A 19,113-nucleotide genomic window follows, 5' to 3' on the forward strand; every position below is an offset into this window, starting at 1 on the left:
GAGAGAAGAGAGGGAAAAACAAACTAGCTCCCTGCCACCCAGTCAGTGCCAACTCACAGCGGCCCGACAGGACCGGGGAGAGCTGCCCCTGTGAGTTTCTAAGTGTGATGGTTGAGTTTTGGGTGCCAAATTGGCACCTGTAAGAAGATGGAGGTGGAACTGTAAGTGCACCCAATAAAATGATTTTTAAAAGAAGATGTGGGTGGTGTTTAGCCTGTCAATCAAGTCACAGCTTGACGACCTCTTTTGGAGGCTCAGCCGAGATCGATGGCTCACCGAGGCCGGCCCCTTCCCTGGTGGTCAGACCGGCATGCTGGTGGTCAGACTGGCACACTGCCCGAGGGAGCTGCCCGGCCTGTACACGTGCACTGTCATGGACTACCTGCGAGCCGCATCAGTGTGCCGTGCCATTCCATACATCGGTGCCGCCCCACCTTGCCGTGTCTGTTGCCTGCAGGGCAGCCTCCATTCCTCTTGCCACCACTCCAGACGCCACGCCTCCCACCACTTCGCACTGGTGCGCCATGAGGCTCCACCATGGCCTGCTTCACTGCACTGAGCTACTGACCTCTGCTAGACATCTCGTCTCCCTACAGCCCGCTTCATCGGCTTTGGACCGGTGGCTTGTGTGAGATGGGAGGACCTTCAGTATATTAACTGTCCCACGAAAGTGAGTTGGACCGAGCTCTCTGGACTGCTGTGTGGACTACTTTGCTGTGGACTACTTTGCTGCTGGATTCCTTTTCACTATATAAACCTATCCATATATATATATATATAGATATACTCATAAGTGTCCTGGTTGTTTCTTCAGAGAACCCTGCTTAACACACCAAGACTGTAACTCTTTACAGGAGTTAAAAGCCTCATCTTTCTCCCAAAGAGCAGCTAGTGGTTTCAAACTGCTGAACTTGCCGTTAGCAACCCAATTCATAACCACTGCATAACCAGGGCTCCTTGGATACCATAGGGCCAAACCAAAAACAAACAAGCAAACTCCCGCCGCATAGCGACCATATAGAGCAAGGTTGAGCTTCCCTGTGGGTGTCTGGGATTGTGACTCTTTACAGGAGCAGAATGCTTCATCATTCTGTAATGGAGTGGCCAGTGGGTTTGAACCTGTGACCTTGTGGTTAGCAATCCTATGCTCAACCCACCATGCCACCCCATTAGACATGAGAGAGATACCGGAATTGGACTGAGAGTAGTAAAATGATCCCCTTTTTATTCAATAAACAAAGCCAACGAGAATCAACTGAAAACCCTCTTTAAGCCACATGAACATTTCATCATTTGAGAGGAGCTACCAGATACACATGCAGAACACACTAACTTTTATATCTACAAACAACCATCGAGTTGAAGATACAATAAGAGGGTCCGTAGCAACACCACCCCCAAAGAGGAACTAGCAATAAGTCGCAAATTATAAGTCACAAATGCACGTTCTGAATGAAGAACCATTCAGAACAGCTCCTAGTGATCAAACAGCAGATTTGAACAGATGGCCAAGCAGCCTGAGTCCACAGGTAGAAACACCCAGCCTCCTAAGTATGTCAGCTCTCCCTCGCCCACTCTATAAATGTAACCCAATCCAAATAATACGCCAATGGCATGATGTCGGGGTGTGCGTGGGAGGGAAGGTGACAAACGGCTTCCACATGGTACCCAGAACTGACTAAGCCAGAGGGAGCAGGAGGAGGCGGAGGCACGGGCACCCCCAGGCTTTACAGCATGTTATTAAGAACCCAGCAATTAAAGCAGTCTGGGATGAACAAGTGAATCGAAAGACAACCCAGAGGGGGTGGGGAGAGAGGGAAGGGATAGAACGTCAAGGAACAGTCCAGAAGAGCGGTGGGATTCAGTACATCACAGAGGCGCAGGCTCAGATGCACGAGGAAAGCCAGCTGCCTAGGAACGCTAGAACAAGCTCGCTGTCGTCTGAAAAGGAATCCAATCGATCGCTGACCCTTTGGGACTTAACTCCAGAATGGGCCAGCAAGGATCAAAGATTTAGATGTAAATGCATAAATAAACGAAACAGAAAACAGAAATGCTTTCGTAAACTCAGAGTGGAAAAGCCCACACGCAACCCAGTGACATTCAGCTATTCGGCGGATGGGACTGGTACCCAGTGACAAGGAGGTGCTCACAGATACCGATCTTCGTGGAGATGGCCCAGGGTCACACACTGTCTGATGTGCTGTCCACCAGCCCCCAAGGGTCCGAGCCAGCGGGGCTATGGCCGATGACCATTGACATCGTCAGTAACAGCATAAAGGGGGTGGGGGGCGTTTTCTTGCTGGGAGAATGATCAAACAGGCTACCAAAAAAGGATGAGCACACTCTCTAAGTACCACCAGGGGGCCCTGGTGGAGAAGTGGTTTCGAGTCCGGCTGCATGCAATCCACAAGGTCGGCAGTTCGAAACCCCAGCTGCCCCTTGGGAGAAAGATGGGGCTTTCTACTCCCATAAAGAGTGACAATCTCAGAAACTCACAGCTACAGTTCTACCCTGTCCTGTAGGGTCGCTGTGGTCAGCATCGACTCCGTGGCAGCGAGTGAGAAGGACAGACCCAAAAAGTGCTCGTCTTTGTCCCAAAAACGAAGGAACGGTCCCCTCGTATTCATTGTCCTCAGGCCCAGAACGTGTGTGCGTGGCGTCGCTCCACATGTATGCATGGATGTGCACTTTGGAAGACGTGGCTCTGGTTAAAGAGCAGGGGCAAAGCAAGTTCAGTATTGGCGCCTCAAAGCTACAGTGACAGGCTTTCACCACTGGGATGGGCAACGCAACACAAGCGTCGGTGTGCGCTGTCTGTAGACGTGCACATGTGCTGATATGTGTGTGTGTGTGTGTGTGTGTGTACATATGTGGTGGTGGTGGTGGGTACGCCGAGTCAGTTCCAGCTCACGGGGGCCCTCTCTGTGCACCAGGGAAGGAATGCCACCGGCCCTGCACCGTCCTGACAGTCCCCGCCGTGTTTGAGCCCACGGTGGCAGTCACCGTGCCCATCCCTCTCCCGGGGGTTCTTCCGCCCGTACCACTGGCCCTCACTCCACCGAGCTCCATCTCCTCCCTCAGGGACTGCTCCCTCCTGATGACACGTCACAACACACGAGCGAAACCTCGCTGTCCGCGCTCTCAGACTCTGTTCCTTCTGAGGCAGGTTGCCTGTCCTTCCGGCAGCCCGGGGTGCTGTCAATGTTGTTTTGCAAACACCGCAATTGATAGGCGCCCTCTGGGTCTGTCTTCCTTAGCCATCTAGACTTTACATGAGTGAGGTGCTTGGAGACATCCTGCCTTGTATCCGGTGTGCTTGAGTCCCTAGAGCGACATCTTTGCCTCTCAGCTGTTTAACGAGATTGCCTGCCGCACATCTGTCCAGTGCAACAGCTCTTGGCATCCTGGCAGCTGCTCCCGCGAGCACTGACTGTGGAGCCACATAGAATGGAATGTCTGATGGCTTCATTCTGGTCTCCATTGATCAGGATGCTGCCTACTGGTCCGGAGCCCTGAGAGCTGAATGGTTATGCCTTCAGCTATGAGCTGCAAGGTCAGCAGTTTGAAACCACCAGCCAGCTGCTCCCCAGGAGAAAGACAGGGCTTTCGACTCCTATAAAGCATTACCCTCTGGAAAACTCACAGGGGGCAATTCCACCCTGTCTGGCAGGGTCACTGTGAGTCAGCATCGACTCGATGGCAACGAGTTTGGCTGGGTTTGGCATCTGTTGGTGGAGTTCGGAGGATTTCTGTTTTATCTGTGTTGAGAGGCCATCCATACTGATCTTCATCAGTGAGTGCTCCAGGTCCTCTTCCCTGTCAGCAGCCCGCTGTGCATCACCTGCTGTGTCCATGGTGGTGGAGGTGGAGGTGGAGGTGGAGGTGGTGGAGGTGGAGGTGGGGATGGAGGTGGAGGTGGTGGAGGTGGAGGTGGAGGTGGTGGAGGTGAAGGTGGAGGTGGTGGAGGTGGAGGAGGTGGTGGCGGTGGTCGAGGTGGTGGAGGTGGAGGTGGTGGAGGTGGAGGTGGAGGTGAGGTGGAGGTGGAGGTGGAGGAGGTGGTGGCGGTGGTCGAGGTGGTGGAGGTGGAGGGGGAGGTGGAGGTGGAGGTGGAGGTGGTGGAGGTGGAGGTGGAGGTGGAGGAGGTGGTGGCGGTGGTCGAGGTGGTGGAGGTGGAGGTGGTGGAGGTGGAGGTGGAGGTGGAGGTGGTGGAGGTGGAGGTGGAGGTGGAGGTGGCGGTGGTCGAGGTGGTGGAGGTGGAGGTGGTGGAGGTGGAGGTGGAGGTGGAGGTGGTGGAGGTGGAGGTGGAGGTGGAGGTGGAGGTGGAGGTGGAGGTGGTGGAGGTGGAGGTGGAGGTGGTAGAGGTGGAGGTGGAGGTGGTGGAGGTGGTGGTGGTGGTAGTGGTGGTCGAGGTGGTGGAGGTGGAGGTGGTCAAGGTGGTCAAGTCAGTTCAAACTCATAGCGACCCCACGAGCAAGAACAAGACACCACTCAGTCTTGTGCCTTCTTCACAACTGTCGGCATGTCTGAGCCCATTGCTGCAGCCACTGTGTCTGTCCATCTTATCTAGGGTCCATGGCTATAACCAAACTGTCAAGAAGGTCCCCTCCCTTCCCCCTTGTGGTGTCCCCTGCCTTGCTCTCTCTGAGTGCAGCGCCCGTGACCACCTTACTGTCCTCTGTGCTGTGACAGTGGCAGCGTGAGTTTGTGCCTTGAAAGCTCAGGCATGGTTTTTCCTTTAACAATATTCAGCCCAGAGGGCAGGGGGGGGGGCAGTGGAGACTCTGGGATAAGTGTCTCCCTTTCCACATGGGAGGCCTGGGTTTAATTCCCAGCCGAGGCACCCAACGCACAGCCCCCACCTGCCTGTCAGAGGAGGACTGTGTGCTGCTGAGCTGCTGAGCGCATTTCATCAGAGCTCCCAGACTAAGACAGACCAGGAAGAAAGGTCTGGTGATCTGCATCCAAGGGTAAAATCCACGCAGCTGCCAACACCCCTGTGCATTCTGCACCACAGCACCTGTCTGCACACATGAGGGAGGCACGTGAGGAGACTGGGGGGTGCGTCCAGCTCTGTGCAGCTCCTCGTGTTCTTCTGGGAGCCCCGGTGGCATGGTGGTGGCACTTTGGGCTGTTAACCAAAAGGTCAGAAGTTAGAAACCAGCAGCTGCCCTGCGCGAGAAAGAGGGGGCCATCTACTCCCATTAAGAGTCATGGTCTCAGAAACCCACAGGGGCAGTCTCACTGCATGTCGCCATCGACTCCATGGCCGTGTCCTGGTTCTCCATGCTCCATGCTCTGCTGCTGCTGCCGGTCTCTGTCTCAGGCCAGGCGATTGGTCCAGCACAATTCACCCATGACTTGATTTCTTGACAGCTGCTCCCTTGGGCCCTAGCTGCTGAGTCAAGAAGAGCAAACTCCTTGTCAACCGCGTTCCACTTCATTCCCCAGGAGGTTGTTGGTGGGTCCAGTTATGAGGGTCTGGGTGCCCTTCCCATCCCCATGTTATCCGTCCAGGGGGTCGAGGTCTTGGGCCTTCAGCCGTCACTGTTGGAAACACGGCTAATCCACGGGGTAGTCCCACTCACGGCGGCCCTACAGGACAGGGTAGAGTGACCCCCGCAGGTGTCTGAGACTGTAATCCCTTCTGGGAGCAGAAAGCCTCATCTTTCTCCTGAGGAGCAGGCTGGTGGTTTTGAACTGTTGACCTTTGGGTTGGTTGCCCAGCCCTTCACCCTCTGCGCTACCAGGAGCCTTCATTTATGGAAAAGGAAGTTAAGACAAGAGCAAGTCTAGTCGTGGGGGGAGGGAGGAGTGAAATAATTCTTGTGGAGGGCATGAGCAGGGCTGGCGGTTTGGGGACCAAAGCTGGGAGCTGGAGCCTTTGGGGTTCGGGGGAAAGGAGGGGACTTTCCACAGCCCCATCCACCAGAGGAGCATCTGGGAAGGAAGCAGGGAGCAAGCTAAGACCCCCACTGCCCCCTCCATCTGCTCCCATCGACAGACACACACACAGGCATATGGAAGAGGGCACCCCAGCAATGCCCACGGGTGTCTGCCTGGGGGCTCAGAGCAGGCAGAGAGTGGAGGGAGCCCCCTCCCCAGACCGGAAAGCCCTCCTCCTGTGGGAGCTCACTGCACCCTGCGGCTCCTCTGCTCCTCACCAGGTGATCGCAGACATCATCGCGAGCCAGGAAGAGGAGGATAAAAAGAAGAAGAAGCAGGAGAGGCAGGAGAAGCAGGAGAAGCGCAAGAAGGTGCCGAAAGGAAGGAAAGGAAGCAAGGAAAGACCGAAGGTAGACCATCCGGGGGGGGGCGGGCGCCGACATTGGTCATGGCATCGTGTCCTCTCGGGGTTTTGATTGTTTGGGGGGGGGGGAGTTTTGTGGTTGCTGTTTATCTCTGAGCCAGTGGGGTGTTCCCCCCAACCTGTGTCCAGCGCTCCTCTTGGGCTCGAGGACCCCTTTCTCTCAGCCAGTTGCTTGAAAGAGTCCTTTGTGCTGACCCACACTTGGTGGTCAGCTCTCCTGGGAGCGCTGGGATTAGCAGTGGTCTCAGCCTCGGGGCCACCCCCCCCCCAGTATGCATGATCATTTGTGAGCTTTCATGCCACACACAGCTCTTCCCAGCCATCTGGCGGCAAGGACCCAGGTAAAGGGTGGAGTGGATGGGGCGGGGGTAGGGCACTTGTCAAGGTGACCCCTGGAGAGGATGGAGAAGCACATGGACTTTAACCCCAAAGGAGGGCATTGGATCCCGTCAAGCATCTTGTGCCACCTGGGGGCCACTTTCATGGCAATGTGAGTTCCTCCTCGTCCAAAGGGTGAGCACTGGGGTGCTTCCCCCAACAGTGAGTGGTTCAAACCCACCAGCTGCTCTGTAGGCAGAAGATGAGGCCGTCTTCTCCAGTGAAGGTTCACAGCCTTTGGTGGGGAGGGGGTGTGTGTGGCAGCTCTGCTCTAAGACCATCGTGAGCTAGAATCAACTCAGGAGCCCTGGGTCTCTCTGGCTGGCTGTTTAGTCTGGGTCTCTCTGGCTGTCAATCTGTCTACTTAGTCTGTGTCTGTCTGGCTGTCTGCTTAGTCGGGGGGAGTCCTGCAGGTGCAGTGGGTCAGTGCTTGTAAACATGCTCCACCTGAGCCCACCGTCCCAACGCTTACTCGACGCCCCCGGTCGTCCTTGCTGCTTCTGGGTCATTTTGATGCCCTCGCCTCTCCACGTCTGGTTCAGACGGGCAATTAATGCAAACACGATTCTGCTTTTGGCAGGAGGAGAGCGAGGAGTGGAAGATGTCCCCCAGCTTCTTCCTCGGTGGGATGGAGGAAGGGAACCAGCTGTTCAAAGGTCGGTGGGGGTGCCAGACACCAGGAGCGAGCTTCTGGCTTCCCCTGGGCACCGCTGAGGGTGGGGTGCCAGGCACCAGGAGCGAGCTTTTGGTTTCCCCTTGGCACCAGTGAGGTTAGGGGTGTAGGCACCTCATCTCACTCTTTCAGCCAGTGGCATGCCTCTGAGTGCCCTGCAGGACCTGAAGTCGGGATGCGTGGCCATGAGCTACGTGACTTTGGGTGAGGATGCCCCAAGATCTCCATCCTGCTCTTGAGCCCCCAAGACTGCACGAGCCCCTAAGACAAACACGAGCTCAATGGCAGGCAAGCAGCCTGTTTCCAAGGACGACCCTCGCTCCCGTGCGTGCGGGGGAGATTCTCAGCCTATCAGGCCAAGTGAGACCTGCATCCTCATCCTGCCAACTCTTTCTTCTGCACCTCGCTCAGCGAAAAAGAAAAAATTAGCATAGCTCTAATCTGGCTTGGTCAGCAAAGACACTACTGGGTCTCCCCATATTTCCATCATCGTATCCTGAAACTGTTCTCCTCCACCCTGGGTCCTGCCAGACCCTGGAGGTAAATCCCAGCACCAGCTGTCCGGCCAGGCGACCCCAGTCAAGGAGAAGTGGAGTACTTTCCAACGTTCATTACTTGTCTGCCTCCGGACAGCCCTGGGACGCATGCATCTCAGACCAGTTCCTAGTGGATCCTAGACTTGGACCACCAACCTCTCCACCCACCCCACCCCACCCCGCGGCTCACACTCAGACCCAGTTTAGATACACCCACGGGTCGGAGAGAAAATAAAAATATCTGTACGTGCACCACCAAAACGTTCTCTGACGTAAGCAGTCTTGCTCTCATGGTGGGGAGCCCCTGTTGTGTGTGAACTGTCAAACAAAGCCTGAGGCTCGAGTCTGCCCAAAGACACCTCAGAAGAAAAGCCTGGCAACCCCTTCCCAATGCTGAGAGGCACACGGCACCGCACTGGCATGCATGGCCTGCAGCTGCTGGTTCTCAGAAGGACAGATGCAGCACGATGCTACCACTGCTGGGAGAGACGAGAAGAAAGGAAAAGCCACACCCCATGGCCATCCAGCTGGACTCAGCCAACCCCAGGGGCCTCGAAGGCTGCGGTGTGAACCTTTACAGAAAAACGGCCGCGCTTTCCTCCCGACAAGCAAAACAGCCGCTGGGTTCAAACTGCCAGCATTGCTGTTAGCAACCCAGCTCTCTAACCACCATGCCACCAGGGGTCCTGAAGGAGAGACTGGCTCAGCTGCTTTCAGCTCCCATGGAGAGGAGGCTCCCACGCAGGGGCAGCTCCTTAAGTTCACGTCAGATGGTGTGTGCCGGCAGCAGCCTGGGGCCCTGGAGTCTGCGTCTCTGCGGTTGGGACTGGAGTTAGCTAAATACCCTCGCTCTCTGTACGCGGGATAATTTGAATGATCCCACCAACCAGTGAGCAGGCTGGGGCTTTTTCATAGACAGCCCGGGGTTGGTGACCATCACTCACCTGTCGCCGTGTCCTCCGGGAGCGGCCAGAGTTTTGCTGTGATGCGGGAAGCAAAGAGACTGGAGGCCCATTTCTAAGGAACCGGGCACCGAAAACCTGATGGCTGGCAGCAGATCCAGGGGTGAGCGTGGAAACTGGAATATGACTGTGAATGCAACTGCAGAAGAGCTGCCTCCTCAGAGGAGGGACGGCCTTCACGCTGCAGGGGGAGCCCGGCTTTCGGACCGTCATTTGCTGGCGAGACATCCCTTAAAATGAGATGAAACCGCTATAAACTTCTACTGGTAGTTGGAAATTGGAATGAAAGAATCTAGGAAAATTGGACGTCATCAGAAAGGAAGCGGAACTCATGAAGATTCACATCCTAAACATTAGTGAGCCGAACTGGGTGGGGACTGACCATTGTGAATCAGGTAGTCATGCGATGCGGTTCACTGTGCTGAGAATGACAGATTCAAGAGGGCCGGTGTCACATTTATCGTGGACAAGGACATTTCAAGATCTGTCATGAAACGCAGTACTGCCTGCGGCAGGGTACTGACTGTCGGTCCACATGGATAAGGAGACCCAGTTAATAAAACTCTTGTTCAGATGAATGGACCAACCACTAAAGTAGTGGGGACGAAAATGAACAACTCAACGAACACCTTCAGTCTGAAATTGGTCGGACATGCATTGGAGATGCATTCATAATCACTGGTGATTGGAATGCAAAATATGGAAACACAGAGAAAGGTGAGAGGAGATGGAAAACAGGGCCTCGGTGATAGAGATGAAGCCAGAGATTACACAGCGGAATTTTGCCAAACCAATGACTTCTTCATCACAAATGTCTTTTTTCCAACAACACAGATGATGACTATCCATGTGGGCTTTGCCGGGTGGGATAGATACACAGACATCAAAGTAACTACATCTGTGGGAAGAGACGATGGAGAAGCTCAGAATTGCAGCAAACACCAGGCCAGGAGCCGCCTGTGGAACAGACCATCAATTGCTCACACGTAAGTTCAGGTTGAAGTTGGAGAAAATTAAAACAAGTCCCCAAGAGTCAAAATACAACCTGGAGTATATCCCACCTCATTGTCCAGAACCTATCAGGAATGGATATTGAACACTAATGACAGGAGACCCCACGAGCGGTGGGAAGACATCAAAACTATAACACGAGGGAAAAAATCTAAAGATCATGAGACAGATGGGAAAGAAAGAAGAGATCAAAGTGATGTCAGAAGAGACTCTGCAACTTGCTCTTGGTTGTAGAGTAGCTACAACAAAGGGAAGGGAAGACGAAGTACCTTCGTTCAACAGGGGAGTTCACAGGGCACCTCGCGAAGACTGCAGAGTGTGATAGTGAAGTTGCAAAACCCAAAGGGAAGGACACGCTCACCATGTTCTGAAAGAACTCAAGAAAAAGGAGATCCAGGCCTTGAGTTGAAATATGAAAAGATTCCATGGGCATGTGGAAGTTGGACACTGAATAAAGAAGCCCTAAGAAAAGCCAATGCATTTGAAGTGTGATGCTGGTGAAGGAGGTTGAAAGTACCGTGGGACACCACAAGAACAAACAATCTGGCCGGGAAGAAGTGTAGCCGGAATGGCCTTAAAGGAAAGGATGGTGAGACTTAAGCTCGTGTACTTTGGACATGTTGTCAGGAGAGACTAGTCCCTGGAAAGGGGACTTTATCATGTTTGGTAAAGTGGAGAGGCAGCACAAACAGGAAGCCCTTCACAAAGATGCCTTAACACAGTGGCTGCAGCAACAGACCAGACAAAGTGCCACAGGCTGGATGACTTACAGCAACGGGAACTTGCTCCTCCTGATGGCCAGCGTTCAAAGTCAAGTTGTGGGCAGGGTGTTGCTCTCCGAAGACTCTAGGGGCAGCTCACTCCTTGTGTCTCTGAGAGCTTCTGCTAGTTCCTGACACCGTTGGCCTTCATTGGCGTGTGGCAGCAACTTCCCAGCCTGTGCCACTGTCTTCACATAGCCATCGTCTCTCTGTGTCTCTCCTCTTCGATAGGATGCCACTCACATCTGATCAGGGCCCGGAATGACCTCATGTTAACAGCTGGCACGCATTCTCCAAACTTCCCAAATGATTTTTATCTGAGATTGCATTCTCTGCAGGAGACGAGAAAGTTAGATTTATGTTTTATATTACAGACATTGTTTTATTAACTTGTAGGTTGAGGTTTTGCACGCACCCCATTTTTGTTTGTTCATTTGTTTCTATTTCTGGAATGTAGACATGTGGAAGAACAAAGACGAATCTTGGAATTTCCCCCAGGACTATGATCCAGAACTGATCAAAGAGGAGAAACGAAAAGAATTAGAGTCTGAGATCCGGTTGCAGGTATCACTGCATTTGAGTCATAGGAATAGCCTGCCAATCACTGTAGTGATGTGCTGGAGGGGAGGGGGGTACGGGGTGATGGTGGTTATGTTTTGTTTTTTAAACAGTTTCCTATGGATTGCCTGATCCCAGAATTTAAGCTAATTTTGAACTTCACAATGAGCACACAGGGCACTCAAGTGTCTAAAAATGTGGTGCATGCTTTCTACACACCCAGGTTGATGAGCTGATGAGGCAGGAGCTAATTAATTTGAAGCTCGCTGTGGACAGAGAAAAGGAATTACCACCCAGAGGACAAAAAGGAGGTAATAAGGTGAGTTGGGCAGGAACACAAGCAAGGGTGAGGCAGGTGGGAGATTCCAGTGGTGACCAGAAGCCCCTACCTACACAGCCATGGGCAGTGGCCAAGTCCCTCTACCCCCTGGGCAGTTTTTCAGTGGTTTTCCTTCCTTACTCTTCATCCAACTTTGATATTCATAGAAGGTAACTAAACTTGCCATGACTTATGTCAGCAAACTGTAATCCTCAAAGTAACACCTCTGCTCTTCAATAATTTAAAGAAGTCTCGTGGAGCAGATCTGCCCGGTGATGCACATTGAGTGGCTTCCTGACTGCCGATTCCATGAGAATGGATTGTAGATCCAAGTAAATGAACTCCTTAACAACTTCATTTTTTGTTTGTTTGTTTCCACTCGTGTCTATTGGTTCAATGGCGATGAATTTGAGTTGTGATCCTAGAGTACTGAAGGTTGTCTTCTTTGATCTTCACTAATGAGGGCTTCGAGTCCTCTTCCCTTTCATCAGCTAAGAGTGGGTCACCCATGCTTGCTTCAGTGGCACATGTACTAAGATTGGGTCACCCATGCTTGCTTCAGTGGCACATGTACTAAGATTGGGTCACCCATGCTTGCTTCAGTGGCACATGTACTAAGATTGGGTCACCCATGCTTGCTTCAGTGGCACATGTACTAAGATTGGGTCACCCATGCTTGCTTCAGTGGCACATGTACTAAGATTGGGTCATCCATGCTTGCTTCAGTGACACATGTACTAAGATTGGGTCACCCATGCTTGCTTCAGTGGCACATGTACTAAGATTGGGTCACCCACGTATCGACGATTGAGTCTTCCTCCAGTTCTGAACCTGAGTTCTTCTTCATATAGTCCAATTTCTTGGATGAGAGACAGATAGATGATAGGTAGATAGATGTTAGATAGGCAGGTAACTGACAGAGGCTGGTAGATAGAGAGATGATAGATAGATAGATAGATAGATAGATAGATAGATAGATAGATAGATAGATGGATGCCATTGAGTCAACTCCGAATCATGATGGTGTTATTGCCAGGCCTGCTCCCTCATGGAAATCAGCAGCGTGCTGGACTACGTCTCCCAGAGAGTCTCTCACCCGCACTGTCCCTCTGTTCCATCGAACACGCTGTCCTTCTCCAGGACCAGTTCCTTCTATTGATCTGCATAGAGCAAGGAGTCTGACAGTGTTCTGCTGTGACTGACCCACATGGTTCTCGCTGGCTGGTGTTCAGAAGCCAGACTGTTCCTCCTACTCTGTCATCATCCGGGTGCTCTTCTGAAGCCCGCTGACCCGCTGTGGCTGACCCTCCCGAAGGCTGGAGTTAGGTCTGCAGGGAGGCCCATTCCAATGAGCAGGTGCTTTAGAAGTGGGTGGTTTGGGGCTAAAGGGATGAACTGAATTGGTTTTTTATTTTTAATCAGTGCCAAACACATCTCACAGTGCTTTTAGGGCAGCCAGTTGACTGACCACATCTGCCCTGATGACAGCCCTGTCACTGGGGCCAAGATTCTCCAGGCATGTGACTTGGGCAGTTACCCACTGCCATCCAGTCCATTCTGACCCTCACGGGCCCTCGAGAGGGTTTCCAAGGCTATAAATCTTTATAGGAGCAAAAGCCTCCCCTTTCAAGCCCAAACTGGCTGGTGGGCTTGAGCCACAGTCCAAACTTACCTGAAAACAGCAAGACCAGAGATGTGTATATATGTATATAGACGGAGAGATTTATCTCAAACAAATGGTTTTGTGGTTGTAAAGAATGTAAGTCCCAAGTTTGCGGTCCACAGTCAGACTGCCTCATGCAGCTACAGAGACTGATGAACCAAGATCAACAGGGCCAATGGCAGGCTGGCTCACGGGCTTCAGAGGCTGATAAATTCAACATTGGCAGGTCATGCAGCAGGCTGCTGGCTCAAGTCCAAAGAACCAGAGGTCAGCTGATGACATGTCGGAGGCAGGACCCAGAGTGAGCCAAAAGCCAGCGAACTTGGCCAGGTGTCCATAGATATTGTATGCAGGCCACGCCCCTGAGGAAACACCCTCTCAGATGATTGGCTGCTCATAGCGGGTCTCATCATGGAGTTCATTACGTCATATCCAATCTCATCATGGGGGATGATGTCGCCTCCCCCCACAGCTATGGGATCCACTGGAAGGCAGTGGGTTTGGGCTCCTCACCTCCCCCCCACCCCCCACTGTACTCCAGAGCACAGTTTTCGTAGCCAGTCGGCAAAGTCCAGGTGGCACCTTGTTCTAATGAAACTGTTGCGTGTCCTTGCTTTCTTTCAGAAGAAAGGGAAGAAAGGCAAAAAAGGGAAAAGGGGGAAAAAAGAAAAAGACCTGACAGCTAACCGGTAAGGGGCGCCCCCACCAGGAGGGCGCAGAGTGGGGGGAGCGGGAAGAGCTGAAGGAACCCTGAGAGGTGACCCTGCCCTTGGAGTGGACACGGGGAGGGATGTAGGACGCGCGGCGGTCATGGAGCAGACCCCTCGGGACCACCCCACTCCACACCATTTCCAATGGCTCAGTGAGCTCGGCCCAGGGGGTCAGCCCAGAACCAACACACCTGGCCCCTTCACGCTTCTGAGCTCAGTGTCGCGACCCCTGACTTTTAAAAAAATTATTATTATTTAAGTTTTTTTCATCTGCAGGGTTTCTTACAATGCTAGGAAACATCATCTGGAGCAGACGTCTGTGGACACCCAGACTCTGAGCTCCCGGAGGGCAGAGCAGGCCCCCTGACCTTGCTGCTGGGCCCTGCCTGAGGAGGCCCTGGTGATGAGCAGGCTGAGGTGGACTCTCTTGGAGGGAGATTTTCACTTCTTTCTGCTTCCTTGTTTGACATCCAACCCTAAGGAGTCTAGGCTCGTGCTCATTTTTGGTCCATTTTGGATTTGGTTTGGTTTTGTTTACCAGAAATGCACCCACCCCACCCCACCCCCCGAAATAAAAACTCACTGATATCTAGTCCATTCTGACTCATAAGCACCCTATAGGGCCTGTCCCTGTGGGTTTCTGAGATTTTAACTCTTCAGAGGAGTGAAAAGCCTCATCTTTCTCCCCTGGAGTGGCTGGTGCTTTCAAACTTCTGACCTTGCAGTTAGCAACCCAACATGTAATCACTATGGCCCCCAGGCTCCTGAGAATTGGCCCAGACACGGCCTAAATGTTGGAAAGCCTATTTTTACCCGCATTTCGCAATGCGTCCCAGGAATGTAGTTAGAAGGTCAGAAATCACTGTGGCCAATGTCTTTCCTCCCATGGGTATTGCTGGCCCCTTGGCGGGTCACTCCCTCCCTCCACTTGGGTCTCAGAAAGGAGATGATGCAAGTGCCAAAACCCTACATGTGAGAGAAATACAAGAGGCGAGCCTTTCAGACTCTATTCAGGATCAGTAGATACAATGAGGTGGGGCCAGTGTTGGTAGTTCTTCAGACAAGCAGCCCGTTTCACACAGAAGAAGCACATCAGCCTGTGTGATCCAAGGATTGTAAATAATCAAGTCCAAGACCAGAGGAGGGAATTGTATAAGAGGTTAAATTCTGAGCATCTGGTTTGCAGAAGGGTATGGATGACGATGAAAGCCCCAAAATCCACTTGCAGGGTCCCCCCATGGATTAAGCTTCCATGCACCCCCTCCGTCCATTGCCCAGGGATGGAACTAGTCCTCCCTCAGACAGACTGCTCTGCGAATGCAGTTTGGTTAAAATTTAATGTTTTATCATTCATTTTCCCTTTTTAATTTGTTCTAGATTTTCTTACCTTTTGCTTTCACTGAAATTGAGGTTTTTCGGTGTTCTGTTGTCTTCACTGGGTTCTTTTGGTATGATGTTCTCTCTATGAAATCCAGGTTCAGCAACCCATCTAGACAGAAACTAGATTAATAGTTCCTTAGGGTTATGGTGAAGAGGGCTGGTGGCTTAGTGACTACACATTGGGCTGCTAAGCCACAAGGTCAACAGTTCAAAACCACCCGCTGCTCCAAGGAGAAAGGTGAGATTTTCTACTCCCGTTACAGTGTTACAGTTTTGGAAACTCACAGGTGCAAGTTCTATGCTGTCTTATGGGGTTGCTATGCGTTGGAACTGACTTGATGGGAGTGCATTGGGTTGGGTTTTTTGGTAAGTTTGTGGCAGGAGAGGTTGACGGGAGATGGGCAGCTGAGAACAAAGGGTACAAGAGTGAATGCACAACTCTTTTTAATCTGTTTAAACCACTGGCTTGTACGGTATGTGACTCATATGTCAGTAAACCTTTTTCATTTAAAAAACATTTTTAATTAAACAAGAAAGAAAGAAGGAAAATAAAACTCACCCAAACACCTGTGTGTCTTTTTAAAAAAAATCATTTTATTGGGGGTTCATGCAATTCTTATCACAATCCATACATACATCAATTATGTGAAGCACATTTGTACATTCATTGCCCTCATCATTCTGAAAACATTTGCTCTCCACTTAAGCCCCCGGCATCAGCTCCTCATTTCCCCCCTTCTTACCCCCATGAGCCCTTGATAATTTATAAATTATTATTTTGTCATATCTTACACTGTCCGACATCTCCCTTCACCCACATTTCTGTTGTCCGTCCCCCACCCACATTTCTGTATGTAGATCCTTGGGTGTGTCTTTTAAAGCCCTGAGTGCTGCCAGGCTGGACTGAAGCAGACCTCCCCCGAAGGAATGGAGATCTAGTCCCACTTGCTATAGCCGAACACCCGGCCGTTTCCCTGCGACTGGGCCATTTCTAAGTCATCCTTGAGCCATCATGAAGACGGCCGAGAGGACCAGGGCAGGAGTCACGGCCAGCCCTGGCGTCCAAGGATGTAGGCCTTATGCACAGGAGGCCTCACAGAGACACCAGGACGGACTGGCCTCTCATTTCCAAGAGACCGAAGCCATCCTCACATGGCACCGTGGGCCTGCACACGTCCTACCGGGCTGTGGACTCGTTGATGTTGTTAGGTGCCGCCCACACAACCAATTCCGACCCCGTGCAGGACAGAGAAGGAAGTGCCACCTCCCAATTGTCCTTACGACTGAGCCCATTGTGACAACCACTGTGTCCATCCATCTCGTCAAGGACCCTCCTCTTTCTCAATGCCCCTCCGCTTTTCCCCGCATGACGTCCTTCTCCAGGGCCTGGTCTCTCTGGATCACATGTCCAAACTACATGAGGCAAAGTCTCACCATCCTTGCTTCGAAGGAGCCTTCGGGCCGTACTTCCTCCCAGACAGGTGTGCTTGTGGATAGAGCTGGGTTAAGCTCTCCATGCGCTGAATGGGACCCAGGTCCGGAGGCAGGCACTCATGACGGCCCCTCTGTTCTCCACCCCCCCCCCCCCAGGAGCATCGAGTCACTGTACAAGGAGCTGGTTGAGGAAGGGCTGCTGATCCAGGCGCTGAAAGTCAACCTCTCGGACTACATCGGTAATGTGCACAGGGACCCCCAGTGCTGCCCGGCAGTCCCCGCCCTGTGAGGTCCCGCAGGTGGCTCCCTCAGAAAATAACACCCAGTCAGTCTGTCCTGGTCCCTGTTGCCAACGGTCCATGCGACTACTTAAAACAGGACAGGACATCGTAATTTCCCATCTTGAGTTGGGCCCATGCCTGGCCTGTGGGTGCTAGGAAGTTTCCTAAAGGAGCGCTGGTGCTACTGTGGGTTAAGCATTGGGGGTTCATTGGCAGATCAGCTGTTCGAACCCGACAGCTGCTCCGTGGGAGAAAGATGAGACGATCTGCTCCCGTAGGACGTGCTGGTCTCAGAAACCCAGGGGCGGCTCTGCTCGGTCCTGTACAGGCGCTGTGAGTCAGTCTCGACTGGTGGCAGTGGGTTCCATGTTTGTGGTTGTGTTCTTGTAGAGAAAGTTGCTTTTTAATATGTAAGCAACCATAGTCTGCATCCTCTGCTTTGTGCGTGTGCAGAGTAGAGAACTAAGAGCTGTTGCCTCCGGGAGGTCTTGGAGCCTTACCGTTAACCACACCCTGGGCTCCTGTCTTCCAAGGGTCTTTCCAGCCCCTGCTTCTTTCTTCCTCATGCCCCAGGTTCCCTGCCTCTCGTTCCCATTGCCCCAACTCCCTTCCCTCCTGCTTTTCCTCCTCCTCCCTACACTGCCTCCATCCCCAACAAGTGTACGAGGTGCCTGGGTGGCACAGGCTCTTAAAAGCTCTCAGCTATGAACAGAAAGGTAGCCCACCGAGAGGGGCCTTGGAAGAAAGGCCTGGAGACCTGATGCTGGCACAGTCTGGGAAGCCCCATGGAGCAAGCCCGCAGCAGCACACAACGGCCCCCATGGGGAGGGAGGCATCTGCACATGCTCAAGCACTGCCCCATGTTTTCTTGTGACTCGGGAGGTGGCCCAGGCATGCTGTCCTTCACTCTCCTGCACCCATCACCCACCAGTTCCACGTAAGAAACTGTCTTTCAGTAAAATCTTAGGCTCTAGAGTCACCATCTGTCCGTGTGCTGTACTGTGGTGGCTTGCCATTGCTGAGATGCTGGAAGCTGGGCCATCGATATTTCAAAGACCAGCAGGACCAGCCTTGGAGGACAGGGTTCAGTGGAGCATCCAGCCCAAAGATTCCTAAGCATATTTGGCCTCCTGCCTCCTCTGCGGGAAAATAAATGGCTCCACTCACCCCTGGCAGTGGAAAACATTTGTACTCTAGCCCCTCCCCCGGGATAAGGTGTAGGTGTTCGCTTTGAATAAGGAAGATGTGTCAGGGTGACTAGAGAAACAAATTCTTAGACACTCATGTGCATAAGAAAGAGCTTTATCTACAAGAGCAATTGAATACGACCATCATTCCAATGTAAGCACCAAATACCAATGCCACAGGTGAAGGAATTCAAGTTTCCTGAACTTCTGGAGCCTGAAACTGATCAAATGGGCCCTCAAGTTGCATTGATACCCATCAGCAATTGGAACGTGAGGATGGAAGCAAAGGATCCATAGCTGGAAAGTGATGGCCGTGGTGATCGGAACAGAGGTGAGGAGCTCATGATAGAATCTGAAAGCCCAACCACCTCTCCCTTGGAAGTCTCTTTTTCTGTGGCGACTGTACACGTGAGCCCCACCAGATGGAATACACAGGAGTCAAGTGGACATCATCTGTGGGAAGATGTGATGGAGAAGCTCAATATCAGCCAAAACAAGAGCCAGGTCCAGCTGGAACAGACCCTCAGTCCCTCCTGTGCAAGTTCACGTTGAAGCTGAAGAAAATTAAGACAAGTCTAAGGAGACCCAAACTACAGTGATAAGTATATTCCTCCTCAATTTAGGGAGCATTTTAAGAGCAAAGCTGGTGAACGGGACAGTAATGACTGAAGACCTGATGCGCTGTGGGGTGACATCGAGAGCGCCAGACACAAAGAAAGCAAAAGGTTATCTAAAAGACAGGAAAGGAAAGACCCACGTGGGTGTCAGAAGAGACTGGAACTCTTCCTGACTGTGAAGCAGCAAAAACAAAGGGAAGAAATGACGGGGATAAAACTTGAACAGAAAACCCCAAAGGGTCGTTCAAAAAGATGATAGAAAACCTCTAAAGCAAATTTTGAAAAAATGCGTTAGAATTAATGTGAAAGTACCTGGGCTTGTAAAACCAAAAG

General features: G+C 52.2%; 1 protein-coding gene across 1 annotated transcript in view; it reads left to right on the top strand.

The window, feature by feature from the left end:
- DRC11 (dynein regulatory complex subunit 11) overlaps positions 1-19,113 on the top strand; it is a 166,435-nt gene that overhangs the window by 110,630 nt on the left and 36,692 nt on the right. Inside the window, exons 9-14 of the mRNA XM_075530131.1 lie at positions 6,168-6,296; positions 7,269-7,344; positions 11,089-11,195; positions 11,413-11,508; positions 13,796-13,860; positions 16,852-16,934. Of these exons, the coding sequence (XP_075386246.1) occupies positions 6,168-6,296; positions 7,269-7,344; positions 11,089-11,195; positions 11,413-11,508; positions 13,796-13,860; positions 16,852-16,934 (556 nt within the window). The remainder of the gene's footprint in view (positions 1-6,167; positions 6,297-7,268; positions 7,345-11,088; positions 11,196-11,412; positions 11,509-13,795; positions 13,861-16,851; positions 16,935-19,113) is intronic.

This window comes from Tenrec ecaudatus, chromosome 13, assembly GCF_050624435.1.
Source record: "Tenrec ecaudatus isolate mTenEca1 chromosome 13, mTenEca1.hap1, whole genome shotgun sequence".
In the NCBI taxonomy this organism is placed as follows: Eukaryota; Metazoa; Chordata; class Mammalia; order Afrosoricida; family Tenrecidae; genus Tenrec; species Tenrec ecaudatus.